The 12,144-nt window shown below is 38.4% G+C and overlaps 3 protein-coding genes and 1 long non-coding RNA gene across 5 annotated transcripts; 2 read left to right on the top strand and 2 right to left on the bottom strand.

Moving 5' to 3' along the window:
• The first annotated feature begins 3,232 nt into the window (after window positions 1–3,232).
• LOC106335078 (polygalacturonase-like) lies at window positions 3,233–4,796 on the top strand. The gene is made up of 3 exons (XM_013773502.1): window positions 3,233–3,414; window positions 3,514–3,819; window positions 3,888–4,796. Exons 1-3 carry the CDS (start codon window positions 3,304–3,306, stop codon window positions 4,656–4,658), a joined length of 1,188 nt encoding a protein of 395 aa, XP_013628956.1. The 5' UTR covers window positions 3,233–3,303; the 3' UTR covers window positions 4,659–4,796.
• Window positions 4,797–5,360: 564 nt separating this feature from the next.
• LOC106335076 (heterogeneous nuclear ribonucleoprotein 1-like) lies at window positions 5,361–8,744 on the bottom strand. 2 transcript variants are annotated; one of them, XM_013773500.1, is made up of 4 exons: window positions 8,562–8,744; window positions 7,974–8,201; window positions 6,510–7,689; window positions 5,361–5,873 (listed from the first exon to the last, which is right to left on the bottom strand). In XM_013773500.1, exons 2-4 carry the CDS (start codon window positions 8,193–8,195, stop codon window positions 5,860–5,862), a joined length of 1,416 nt encoding a protein of 471 aa, XP_013628954.1. In that variant the 5' UTR covers window positions 8,196–8,201; window positions 8,562–8,744; the 3' UTR covers window positions 5,361–5,859. The 2 variants fall into 2 exon arrangements, with proteins under 2 accessions (XP_013628954.1, XP_013628955.1); XM_013773501.1 differs by having other exon boundaries at window positions 8,457–8,738.
• Window positions 8,745–9,591: 847 nt separating this feature from the next.
• On the top strand, window positions 9,592–10,847 carry LOC106335079 (thymidine kinase-like). Its single transcript, XM_013773503.1, has 4 exons — window positions 9,592–9,904; window positions 9,977–10,121; window positions 10,204–10,325; window positions 10,412–10,847. Exons 1-4 carry the CDS (start codon window positions 9,723–9,725, stop codon window positions 10,701–10,703), a joined length of 741 nt encoding a protein of 246 aa, XP_013628957.1. The 5' UTR covers window positions 9,592–9,722; the 3' UTR covers window positions 10,704–10,847.
• An 81-nt stretch (window positions 10,848–10,928) lies between these two features.
• LOC106335080 lies at window positions 10,929–12,127 on the bottom strand. Its single transcript, XR_001268705.1, has 4 exons — window positions 12,006–12,127; window positions 11,797–11,861; window positions 11,431–11,663; window positions 10,929–11,338 (listed from the first exon to the last, which is right to left on the bottom strand). It is a non-coding gene; the product is annotated as an uncharacterized LOC106335080 (long non-coding RNA).
• Window positions 12,128–12,144: the final 17 nt, after the last annotated feature.

The raw sequence follows: 12,144 nt of genomic DNA, 5'->3' as shown, positions 1-12,144 counted from the left end.
TAGCCATAACCGAGAAACATTTTAGCAACAAGAACATGTAACAACAAGAAGTTTAAACAACTACATTTTAGCCATAACCGACACATAACATTTTACAACAACAAGAACAAAGAACAACATAGCAACAACAACATAACAAGAACAAGAACAAGGGAAATTTAAACAACTACGCTTAGAGCTAAACTAATTAGACAACAAATCATTAATTAGCTTATTCTTGAGGGCTTCTTCAGACTCCCCCAACGGTTCTTTTTTGGCAATAAGATTGTCAAGTAGACTCATCTTAGACAACCGTTCTTTGATGACCAAATCCTGTTGTTTTATAGACCACATTGTCTGAAAATCATTAAGCCCTTTCTCCTTTACCACCGGCTTCTTCCCACTAGCCTTTGCAGCCTTAACCCCCTGAGGACGGGTGGATTCAGTTGCTCGAGAGGTTGATGAATCTGCACCGTCCTCACATTTTCTTTTTTTTTTGAGATTCCCTCGGTCTTGGCAGTGGATTGCTCACACCACTTCTGGTCGTTCCGGAGCTCTTTCCAAGCGTGGTCAAGTGTAAATTTCTTGTTGTGGTTGTTGTAGAATATCTGATGAGCCAATTTGAGAATATCATTCTCATTTTGCCCACTGCTTATCTCTCTAGTAGCCGCCTCATATGATCCACAAAACTTGCAGACGAGGTCGTTCATCTTGTGCCAACGCTGCTTGCAGTGGGCTGCCTCTCTCTGTTCGCAGCCAGCAACTTGAGGACTTGCCGCGAAGTAGGCCGCAACTCGTGTCCAAAATGCTCCTGATTTTTGCTCGTTGCCCACTACAGGGTCTTTGCTCGTGTTTAACCACGAGCTGATGAGGAGAACATCATCCGTAGGCGTCCATTTCCTCCTTTCTCTACGCTGGGCAGGAGTAGGGCCAAAGTTTGAAGATTGTTCAACACAATCTTCAAAGTTACCGAAGGAAATGGTTTGTTGACTGTTAAGTAAGTCAACAAACTTTGAAGTATGCGTGGATGGAGAAGAATCCATACTGAAGCACGCTGAAGGGAGAAAGAAACAAAAGAACAGAAGCGAGAAGAACAGAAGTGAGAAGAACAGAAGTGAAAAGAAGTGACAAGAACACGGTTTGAATAAGAGGAGAAGGGAAGATTTTTAAAGACGCAAACCTTGGATGAAAGCATTGATCACACGAGTTGACATATATCTACACCATTCATTTCTATCTAACAATTGATTTCTATCTAACCATAAAAATCTATTTATTACAACTCTAATCTAACACTAACCACTTGAACAGAGAATTTATTACCAAACCTATAACAACAGACCAAAGAGATAGCATTTATTAAATACAACAGACCAAAGAGAAAGCTTTTACCTTGATGAACAATCGTTTAGCTTTCTTTCCTGTGGTCAGAGTGGAGGATTCTTCAGTCATGTGGTCTTCATTACGCTCCAGTCTACATAGAGACAATAAAAACCCAACCATAAACCACAACATAAGGCACAAGACAATGCTATAACCAATTAAAGATAGCAAAGACATATTTTTGATCAAATTCAACAGAGGAAGTTATGGCTTTTACCTTGATGAACAATCGGAACCATCAGTCTCCAGTTTCTTCATCGTTCCTTAATCTTCATCTTGCCTCTTGATCATTCAATCCAAAGACACAAAGACATGAAAGATCAAAACAAATTAAAGTTCTTTACATAGAGATTCATGTTAAGACACAATCTAAGACATCATTAATCGATATATTTAACCATAATTTACAAGACTTTGCTTTAACCAATTAAAGACACCTAAGACATGATTTTTATCAAATTCAACCGAGGAAATTGATGGCTTTTACCTTGATGCACAACTGGAACCATCAGTGTCGAGTTTCTTCATCGTCCCTTAACCCCTTCATCACGCCTCTTGATATATCAATCTAAAGACAGGAAGACATAAAATATCAAAACAAATTAACATTCAAACATAGATATTCAAATTAAGACACGATATGAGACATGCATAATCGAAATCTTCAAACATATATACATATCAACGAAGCTTTACCTTTCGATTCGGCGGAGCAGTCGATTGAGATTCACCGTTTGATCTTCGCCTCAGAGAACCACCAAGATAGAGAGGTCCCCGGCTTCCTGGGTGGAGGAAAGCACCGGAAAGAGACCCGCCGTCTTCCTTCGTCCACGAGAGTCACCGACAGAAACTTCACCGCCGATACGATGAGAGATCGTCTTCTCGCCTCGGAGAGAATCGAGACGGAGAGAAAGAGAAACAGACGCGACAAATGAGACGGGACCAAGGTCTCCACCTATCCTCTGCCAAACTGAGGCGTGACACGTGCCCCTAAGGGACCGTGTCTTATTGTTCTTAATTAAGAGACGCGTTTTCTGCTTTTCATTTTTGGTTTAATTCTTTTAATTACATTTAATGTAAGATATGCTGTTAAGATACAGCAATAAACATGCTCTTAGGGCATTTGCATAAGTTCACAAAGTATTTTTTTATTATTTTTTTTTCTGTTTGATTTTTGTTTTCAAAAAAAAAAAAAATTAATTAATCGGACTAATCGCGGGCCACCACGTGCCGTGGAGCCCGCACTACAGTGACGATCCGGGTTCAATACAGTGACCTTGTAAGAGATATGTTCATTTGTTTTATTTATTTTAATATTTTTTTTTCGAAAACTGTGTGAATGATGCTGATGACCTTAAATTGGGAGCATCACTCAAAATCTAGCAACCATGATGAAAGTTGAAACATGACATCACACACTTTTTTCAAAAAAAAAAACATGACATCACACACTTTTTTCAAAAAAAAAAAACATGACATCACACACAAGTCTCCTGAAAATATGATTTTTTTTTTTTTGCTAAGAAAGAAAAGTTAAGTGGTTTTATTGTGTACGTACGTTAAGAACTTAATATATCAAAAATAAACTGACTATAGCGTTCTAAAATCAGTTATTTTAAAAGTTATCAATATGATTGAGTACAGTTGTTAAAAGTTTTTGTGACATTTTTTCAGTAAAAATATTCTTGAAAATACGACGTTAATTAGTTTTTAGTTTTTATCCTTCAAGATACACAATTAGAAATATGATCACTTCCTAAAACATGGGTCAAACAACCTAAAAACAACGAGAGGTTGTGAGAAAATTTAGACTGAAACATTTCTTCCCCTAACCCACTATATAAACGTAACCATGAGTTTAATCAAACTCAAGAAACAAAACAAATAAATTAATAAAAAATAAATAGTAATATTAGTAGTAAATAATTTTTTTATTAAAGAATGGGTGCATATTTTGGAGCTTTTACAGTTTTTATTTTCTGTTTGTTGGGATTTTCAGCCAATGCTGTATACATCAGCATTGGCTCCTCTTCAGGTTCTGACATTACTCAGGTTAGTTATATTGCTTTTCCTTTTTCTTGCTATACAAGCAATCTACAAAACCATATTCTGGGCTACGTTGTTAAGGTTTCACTATGCTGATATATGCAGGCACTTGTGAAAGCATTCACAACAGCATGCCAATCTCCAACACCGAGCAGAGTGGTGATCCCAAAAGGAGAGTTCAAGCTTGGTGAGATCCAGATGAGGGGTCCATGCAAAGCTCCAGTCGAGATCACCATTCAAGGCACTGTCAAAGCTGACGGTAACGCGATCCAGGGAAAGGACACATGGATTGTGTTCGGCAACATTAATGGCTTTAAGTTGAACGGAGGTGGAGCTTTCGATGGTGAAGGAAACGCGGCTTGGAGGGTTAACAACTGTCACCAGACTTTCAACTGCAAGAAACTTCCCATCGTATGTGTGCTTATATAATTGTGAAAATAATAGATTAGTGATGTTATTTTGTCTTTGTTTATATATAGAGTATAAGGTTTGATTTCGTGGAGAACGCTGAGATCAGAGACATATCTTCAATAGATGCCAAGAACTTCCACATCAACGTGCTCGGTGCCAAGAACATGACCATGGATCACATCAACATCATTGCTCCTAAAGACAGTCCCAACACTGACGGTATCCATTTGGGAAGAAGTGACGGAGTCAAGATCCTTAACACATTCATCTCCACCGGAGACGACTGTATCTCCGTTGGAGATGGGATGAAGAACCTTCACGTGGAGAAAGTCACCTGCGGTCCAGGACATGGAATCAGTGTCGGAAGCCTTGGAAGGTACGGAAACGAACAGGATGTCAGCGGCATTAGAGTCATAAACTGCACTCTCCAACAGACTGACAACGGACTGAGGATCAAGACATGGCCGTCTGCAGCTTGCTCCACCACCGCCTCCGATATTCATTTCGAGAATATCATTGTCAAGAACGTTATGAACCCAATCCTCATCGACCAGGAGTACTGCCCTTGGAACCAATGTAACAAGCAGAAACCATCAACGATTAAGCTTGCCAACATCAGCTTCAAGCAGATCAGAGGAACATCAGGGAACAAGGATGCAGTGAAGCTATTGTGCAGCAGGGGATACCCATGCCAGAACGTTGAGATTGGAGACATTGACATTAGGTACAATGGAGCAGATGGTCCAGCGACTTTCCAGTGCTCAAACGTGAGCCCCAAACTCATGGGAACTCAGAGCCCTAAAGCTTGCAGTGGTCCAGTGACCAACTTACCCCAATAAGTAGAAGCTCAAAAAATATTAAACTAAAACACCCATTCATTATTTGTTTTGTTTCCTACACCCAATTTAATTTATATGGTCTATATGATGTATGCTCTCATTCTTTCTCATTCAATATAAATGCATTCATTATGCCTTTTTGACAAAACCATGTTTCAAGTAAACATTCTAGTCTCTGTTTTTATTTACATTGAGGTTAACATACTACATTTCAAAGCATTATTCATGCAATCTAATGATTAAATATAATCTTGGGAATCAATATAGTGAAAGTTAGTAAGTTGTACGGAGTATACATATAATTAGAATATCATAAATCAAATAAGCATTAGGATTCATAATAATTGTGAAAAATTGCTAAGAAATAAGCATTAGGATTCATAATAATTGTGAAAAATTGCTAAGAAATAAGCATTAGGATTCATAATAATTGTGAAAAATTGCTAAGAAATAAGCATTAGGATTCATAATAATTGTGAAAAATTGCTAAGAAATAAAGATTAGATTATTCGTATTCAAGCAATGAATGTTAGTCATTCATTGGAATATTTATAAAACAAACTAGCATAATGAACAGAAGACTAAAAAAATATCAATAGAACATAAAAATAGTTTTCTATAAAGTGGAAATACATGAACAGAAACGAGTTTGCCTGCGTTCGCACAAGACATACAAACAAGCATGAGAACAGAATAATCTCATAGTGATAGAAACACTTATTCTCAAAAGCCCTACATGGCCAAATCCTCTTCCCAATATCCCACACTAACAAAACCAAAAAAGACCTTAAAATGTCAAGAAACTTATAACCTCTAGTACAAGCTGCCTCAAAACACAAACCTTAAGACATAACCCCAAGAAAAAGAAGAACCATTACATTGACGATAAAGAAACTAAGGAAGGAGTTTGTTTTGAACTCTTCTTATGTATTACCCCGCCTGGCCGGAGACTGATACAGTTTCTTCTGTCCCTCATTGAAAGAAAAAAAAATAAATAGAAAAGAAGCCTAGCAATGAATTTAGAAAACCAAACCATGAGGGATTTTTCTGGTTAAGCTCTAGCTGATGATGTGATCAAGTTTTGTCCTCATAGGCTTTTGTATGAAAGGAGAAGATAATCTAAAAGATTCGCCAAAAGATACACAGATCGTTCACTCTGATGGCTCGCCTACAACACCGTGGTAAAACAAAAACGAGTGTTCTAAGTAGCAATTCCTGCAACACAAGACAAAGAAGTAATGAAATTATTCAGACAAGAGCTATAAGCAGGGCCGTTTAAAATTAATTATTATTATTTAAATAAATATATAAATTATGGTCTAAAACTTTAAATTTTTTAGACATATTGCAAAATTTAGAGTTTATAATTCCAAAAAAAACGTCAAACATATATAAATAAAACTATTAACTAGTTAAATATATCATTAATATTTTTCTGAACAGGGTCTAGAAATAATTAGAGAAACCATTCATGATTCATGCAATTTGGTTTCTTCATCACAAGTTTCTTAGACTTCCTAGGGACTCTGGTGTGAGCAATGTATAAGATTAAGCTAGTTTCCTAGCTCCATGAAACATACAGAAAGAATCTTTTTTTCATGTAGATGACCCTTGATAAACTAGATAACAATAAACATGCAGAAGACTGGCTACTGCTTCTACCACATTATGTATGCAAGCAAGTATCTGTTATGAGGGAAAAGCCAATTCACTATTAGTTCAAGACCCTAAACCATGGTTTGCTTAGTGTAATTTGGAACCTATCTAGGCCTTACTTATCAGCTAGCTCATGGCATTTTTTAGGAATAGAATAAGTTATTAAAAGCAAAAATTAATATGAACTTAGATTACCTCTGTTTGGTTGTCTCTTGTTCACACTGTAACTACCAACATAACCTGGAGATGAACTTCTAGCTGAAACATCCGAAGAAGGACCTCCTCCTCCTCCTCCAATCCCATAGCTAAAAGAAGCAGGCCCTTCTGTCTCAGGAGCTGATGATCTCCACGTGGGATCACTATAAACCGCACCATTCCCATAAAACTCTGCAAGTCCTGCTCCATCATAACCCGCCGAGGCAGAAGAGAATGAAGACGATGGTGCTGCCTTGCTAGGAGGCCCTATGTTCCTTGCTCCTCCCAACCCAAAACCAGATTCACCGTTTCCTCCATAACCAAAGTTCAAATTCTCGTTACCAACACCACTGTTCCCTCCTCCAGGAGCACCCCAGTTACCAAATGGACCGTTAAGTGTGTTGTTCCCACTCGTTGATCCTCCTCCCATGTATGTATTGGAGTTAGAGTTTGCAGCGTTGTTGTTATAGCTACGACCCCCATTGTTTCCCCAAAGATTCGAACTGAAGAAAGACGAGTTCCCCCCTCCTCCACTGCCTCCTTCATAACCAAACCGGTTCGTGTTACCAATATAGTAAGGGCTCATCCCTCTCCCATAGTCTACGCTCCCATTGAAACTTGATCCTCCAGTGAACCCTGCGGGCAACCCCTGCCCATACCCAGACCCACCGAAACTCGCAAACCCGCTTCTCCCAGCACCAATGGGACTAAACCTACCATCCATCCTAAGCCCATAGCCTCCGGGGCTAAACCCTTGAGCATATCCATTAAGGAGGTTGTTGACTCTACTAACCCCATAGCCGTAGCCAGCACCGAGCGGGCTGCTGCGAGCTGGACTCGGAGACAACTCCTTAGGAACAGCTCGCTTGACCTCGACCATTTTACCGTTGAGTTCATGGAACGTCTTGAGCAGCACTTTCTCAACGGCCTCCTCGGAGTCATAAGTAATGAATCCGAAGCCTCTAGGCCTTTGCGTGTTGTGGTCATACATAACAACCACGTCGGTAGTCGTCCCAAACTGCTCAAAATAGGTTTTGAAGTCGCTCTCTGTGATAGAAGAAGGTAACCCTCCAACAAAGATCTTTCTTGTCCGACCTCCTGGTGATCCTTGGAGGCTACTGCTGTTGCTTCTTGTTACTGTGTTTTGGTCGTCTCTAGGAACAGCCTTCTTGGCTTCAACCTGAAAAAAAAAAAGAAAAAAAAAAAAGAAGAACAAGGCTTGTAAACAAGTTACAGTGTACGCAGGACCGGTCCTGCGCAAAGCCGTATGAATTGGCTATGGCCCCCAAATTTTGTAAAAAAAATAATTTTTATTGAAATATTTACTAAATCACATTCACCTATTACTCCCAAATTTGTAAATAAATAAATTTTTATTGAAATATTAACTAAATCGCCTGCAGTCACCTGTCCTGATTTTACTGAATCAAAGGCTAATGAGTGTAAGCAGCAAAGAAAGATTACCAATCTTCCATCAATGTTATGTTTTTCCGTTATAACAGTCTCGGCAACAGCTGGATCAGCGAAGACTACAAAGCCGAAGCCACGTGCACGACCAGTGGTGCGATCTTTCAAGATCACAGCTTCGATGACTTCACCAAAGCTGCTGAAATACTCCTTGAGACGTTCCTCATCGGTGTCCCACGATATCCCGCCGATGAAGAGCTTTCCACTGTCTGATTGCATTTTGCTCTGCAATAAAGAAAACTAAATTGTAAAAAAAGACAAAACTTTAGGCAGATCAAAGACAGGTTCTGTCAGATTCGATCAAATCTGATCAATCAAATTGACAGAAACCAAGACAGGTTTTTGCGTATCAAAAGAGCAACTTGGGATTCAATCTAGGAAGAAGAGATCTTTTCATCAGGATTCAAAAAAAAGGAAACAGCTTTACAATCAAAACAATGAATGGGAATCTCAGATCAAAGAATCAAATCGAAAACCCACCAATCAGATTCAAAAAAAAAAACCCAGATGCTAAAATCTCGTCAACGAAACACTAAGATCTGAGGAAGAGCACGATTTGAATAAAGGCCATAACTTTAAACTGACCCTTGGGAAGATTGAGAGGTAGGAAGAAAGAAAAAGTTGGAATCCAAGTTATGTGATATGTGGTTTTCGTTCAATCCGATTCAACCCGATTTATCTCAATTTCAATGGCGTCAATAAAAACATACTGACGCGCTCTAGAGAGAGAAAGGAGGAGTGTTGTAGAGATAGAGAGAGAGAAGAGTCTTTTCGGATGCAAGAAGAAGAAGAAGATATGTCTGTGTATATATATATGCCATTTATGTATTACATCAAAAAGGAAGTTTTTTTATTACAGTACACGCTATGTAAGGAAATGCGGAGTTTCGTTTTTTCCTTTTTCAATTTTTATTACACGCACCTTTTTTTACTATTGTTACCAAAATAATACTAATAATCATCATTTTGCACAAAAAAAAAAAAAATCATCATTTTGAAGTATTAAGTTTATATCTTTAAAGATTTTTAAAAATTCTTACATTGTAAAACAGTGCCACTAAAACTAATAAACAAATGAGGTATTGAACATAAGATTGCGATTAGTGATGTTTACTCAATATTCACATAATTTGTAATGTAAAAAATAGGTTGATTGTTTGCATTTAAATTTATAAGTGTGTGTATATTTGACTTTTACTCTCTCTCTTTTTATTTCTTGATATTTGTTTAAAATTTTTTATTACCACGGTCAAAGTGGAGCTAACCTAATAAGTAGGTAGTAGACGCAATAATATAATATAAATGTTTTGTCTTTCGGTTCGTTTTTAGGAATATTACAAAGATTCGACATTTATTAAGTGATCGAAAAATGCAACTCAACCATATTATATAGCGTAGTAGCTTTGGATATGAAGATGCAGCGTGAAAAATGAAGTTTTTGAAATCCGAAGAAGCAATAAGATAATGGAACACTTGAATAAGGCCTATGAACATGTTCTACTTATGGGCCACGGAAAGCCTAGCAGTTTTGGTCTTAGGCCCATTTAATGAAAAAACTCCCTCTTAAAAATAGCTTTCCCTCCAAAAAAATGTAAAAAAATTCAAAACCCACAAGTCGTCTCTTTCCTTCTTCAACCTCTGCATCTCTGTTATATATTACCATCGACAGTGTATCCTTCATCGTTACCCAAAACCCACAAGCAAAGCTTCCTCCTTTTTCATCCCTACACTCACGATCATCTCGCCATGGCCACTCTCAACAAAGCTTCGTCTTTGCCTAGAATCCACGACAACGACATCTCTCAAGATGTTATCTCCGATCAGAAACTTCGCGGGTCCGGTGCGATTCATGTTATCACGGGTCCGATGTTTTCTGGGAAGTCGACCTCTCTCCTCCGCCGAATCAAATCAGAGATCAGCCTCGGAAGGTAACAAGATCATTGAAAAGCTTCGACTTTTACGATTCAGTGATCTGAATTTATTTCGTTTTGGTTATGTAGAAGCGTTGCGATGGTGAAATCGAGCAAGGACACGAGATATGCTAAAGATTCAGTGGTGACGCATGACGGAATTGGATTCCCTTGCTGGGCTATTCCAGATCTTATGTCGTTTCCAGACATGTTCGGACAAGATGCTTATGACAAGGTAAAGTCTTTTTGGGGTAATCTTTTTCTTATTGTGAGGATCTGTATTGAAATTTTTGTCTTTTTAATGATTGATTTGACAGCTTGATGTGATTGGTATTGACGAGGCACAGTTCTTTGGAGATGTTTATGAGTTTTGCTGCAAAGCCGCTGATGATAATGGCAAAACTGTGATTGTTGCAGGCCTTGATGGTGATTACTTAAGGTACTTGACACTTTTTAAGTCTTTTGACTTTTTTTTTGTTGAACTGTAAGTTGAATGTGTTTCTTTCTTGGCAAAAAAAAATGTAGGAGGAGATTTGGTGCTCTTCTTGATATTGTACCAATAGCTGATTCTGTGACGAAGTTAACTGCAAGGTGTGAGGTTTGTGGGCAAAAAGCTTTCTTCACTCTCAGAAAGACTTGTGACACCAAAACTGAGCTGATTGGTGGTGCTGATGTCTATATGCCGGTTTGTCGCAAGCACTACGTTAACAATCAAATTGTTATCAAAGCTTCAAAGAAAGTGTTGGATTCTGACAAGGAAAGAGCTAAGCCCTGTGTGGAAACAGTTGATGTTGACCCATCTATAACTGGCTATTGAACCAGTAACATATATGATAGTGAAACTCTGTTTTACTGTGTGTTTTGCTTTTAACTTGTCTATGTTTTTATAATACTCAATGTGTGTCTTTGAAAACACTTGTGATGTTTCTTGTATATGTATGTATACGTTTGATGATATCTCTATCCATGATTGTTTCAAGCATTCTACTGGCTTTTGTTAGCAGCTTCTCTCGTCAAATTTATAACTTTTCTGAGAACACAAAGCAACCGAGCATACATGCATAAGTAAAAAACATCTCTTTCCCGAATCTAGATACATTCTTAGAACTCACAGCCCATTGCTTATTGTTGCTAAACTATGAATTTTTGAGGGTTCTACCAAACGATAATTTTCTTTCTCCCTTGCAATATTTTACCAAAGCCAAACAGCATTTTGGCTTTCCTTCCTAGTGCATACGTGGCTTTTATCTCCACAAACCAAAAAAAAAATGAAGAGAAGAGAGACAAGAACGTACATAAACATGCAAAGTGTAATGTCAAGATTCAAGTTTCAGAGATACAACTCGAGACTGTCGGTTGCGCTTAGCCGCCGCCTTAACAAAAACACTACTGAGAGGCAAGACGGTGCCCACCATGGCCGTCGAACTCTCTGCTCACCTTTCAAGCAAGCCACTGTCAGAGAAAGAAACACACATTTATTTTCCTTTTTAGTCAAAAAATTTCTCTAGCAAGTTTGAGCTCGAGGATAGATAGAGAGAGAGAACCTTTGATCCTTCGGAGTTCTTTACAGAGGGTGATGAAGTCACCCCATTTCATGTGATGCCTCCTAATGAAGTGAAGGATCTGTTCGGTTGTGAACACAGACATGCTTTCTAGATATTCTCCGTTGACACTAGTTTTCTTTGAAAATCTGGCGGTAGCTGCCAAGGTTTATCTCCTCAAGCCATGATCCAACATTCAGATCAAAGTTAGGGTCTGGAATTAAACAAGACTGATTCTGCAACACAAGAACAAGTGTAACTAACTTCTCAAAAATCCCAAACAAACATGGCGCGAAATAAAAGGTAGTTGACTCAAGGGGAGAAACAAACACAAATAAGAGAGAGGGTTGAGTGATTGATTGGTTTTACCTCAACAGTCCAGATGAAGAAATCAAGTGGCTCTGGTGGATTTCCTCTGCTCATCGTCTCCTCCTCTGCATAAAAGTCCCAATACAACTGGATCATTTTACTTTACATGAAAGCTCAAAAGCAAAACATCATATCGAATAGGGAACACGAAGTCGCTGTATCCTCCCATCTGATTAGAAAGGAAAGAAAAGACAGAAAGAGCACAATACCTTACCGAAGAGACAGCTGTTGCAAGATCCTCTATTTCAGCTTTGATTCCAATGAATCTCAGTGCCAAACATGTGTGGTTTTTAGGCTTCAAAGAGAGAGAGAAGGAGATGAGAGAGGTCAGGGGGGGGGGGGGGGCAA

The sequence above is a fragment of the Brassica oleracea genome, chromosome C3 (genome assembly GCF_000695525.1).
Source record: "Brassica oleracea var. oleracea cultivar TO1000 chromosome C3, BOL, whole genome shotgun sequence".
Lineage (NCBI taxonomy): Eukaryota > Viridiplantae > Streptophyta > Magnoliopsida > Brassicales > Brassicaceae > Brassica > Brassica oleracea.
Note: the sequence above shows the minus strand (reverse complement) of the source record. Positions and strands in the feature narration are given on the sequence as shown.

Coding starts and splice junctions, on each gene's coding strand:
- LOC106335078 (XM_013773502.1), top strand. CDS start 3,304: ATGGGTGCATATTTTGGAGCTTTTACAGTTTTTATTTTCTGTTTGTTG. Junction 3,415..3,513: donor CAGGTTCTGACATTACTCAG/GTTAGTTATATT, acceptor TGATATATGCAG/GCACTTGTGAAAGCATTCAC. Junction 3,820..3,887: donor ACTGCAAGAAACTTCCCATC/GTATGTGTGCTT, acceptor GTTTATATATAG/AGTATAAGGTTTGATTTCGT.
- LOC106335076 (XM_013773500.1), bottom strand. CDS start 8,195: ATGCAATCAGACAGTGGAAAGCTCTTCATCGGCGGGATATCGTGGGAC. Junction 7,690..7,973: donor ATAACATTGATGGAAGATTG/GTAATCTTTCTT, acceptor TTTTTTTTTCAG/GTTGAAGCCAAGAAGGCTGT.
- LOC106335079 (XM_013773503.1), top strand. CDS start 9,723: ATGGCCACTCTCAACAAAGCTTCGTCTTTGCCTAGAATCCACGACAAC. Junction 9,905..9,976: donor TCAGAGATCAGCCTCGGAAG/GTAACAAGATCA, acceptor TTGGTTATGTAG/AAGCGTTGCGATGGTGAAAT. Junction 10,326..10,411: donor CTTGATGGTGATTACTTAAG/GTACTTGACACT, acceptor AAAAAAATGTAG/GAGGAGATTTGGTGCTCTTC.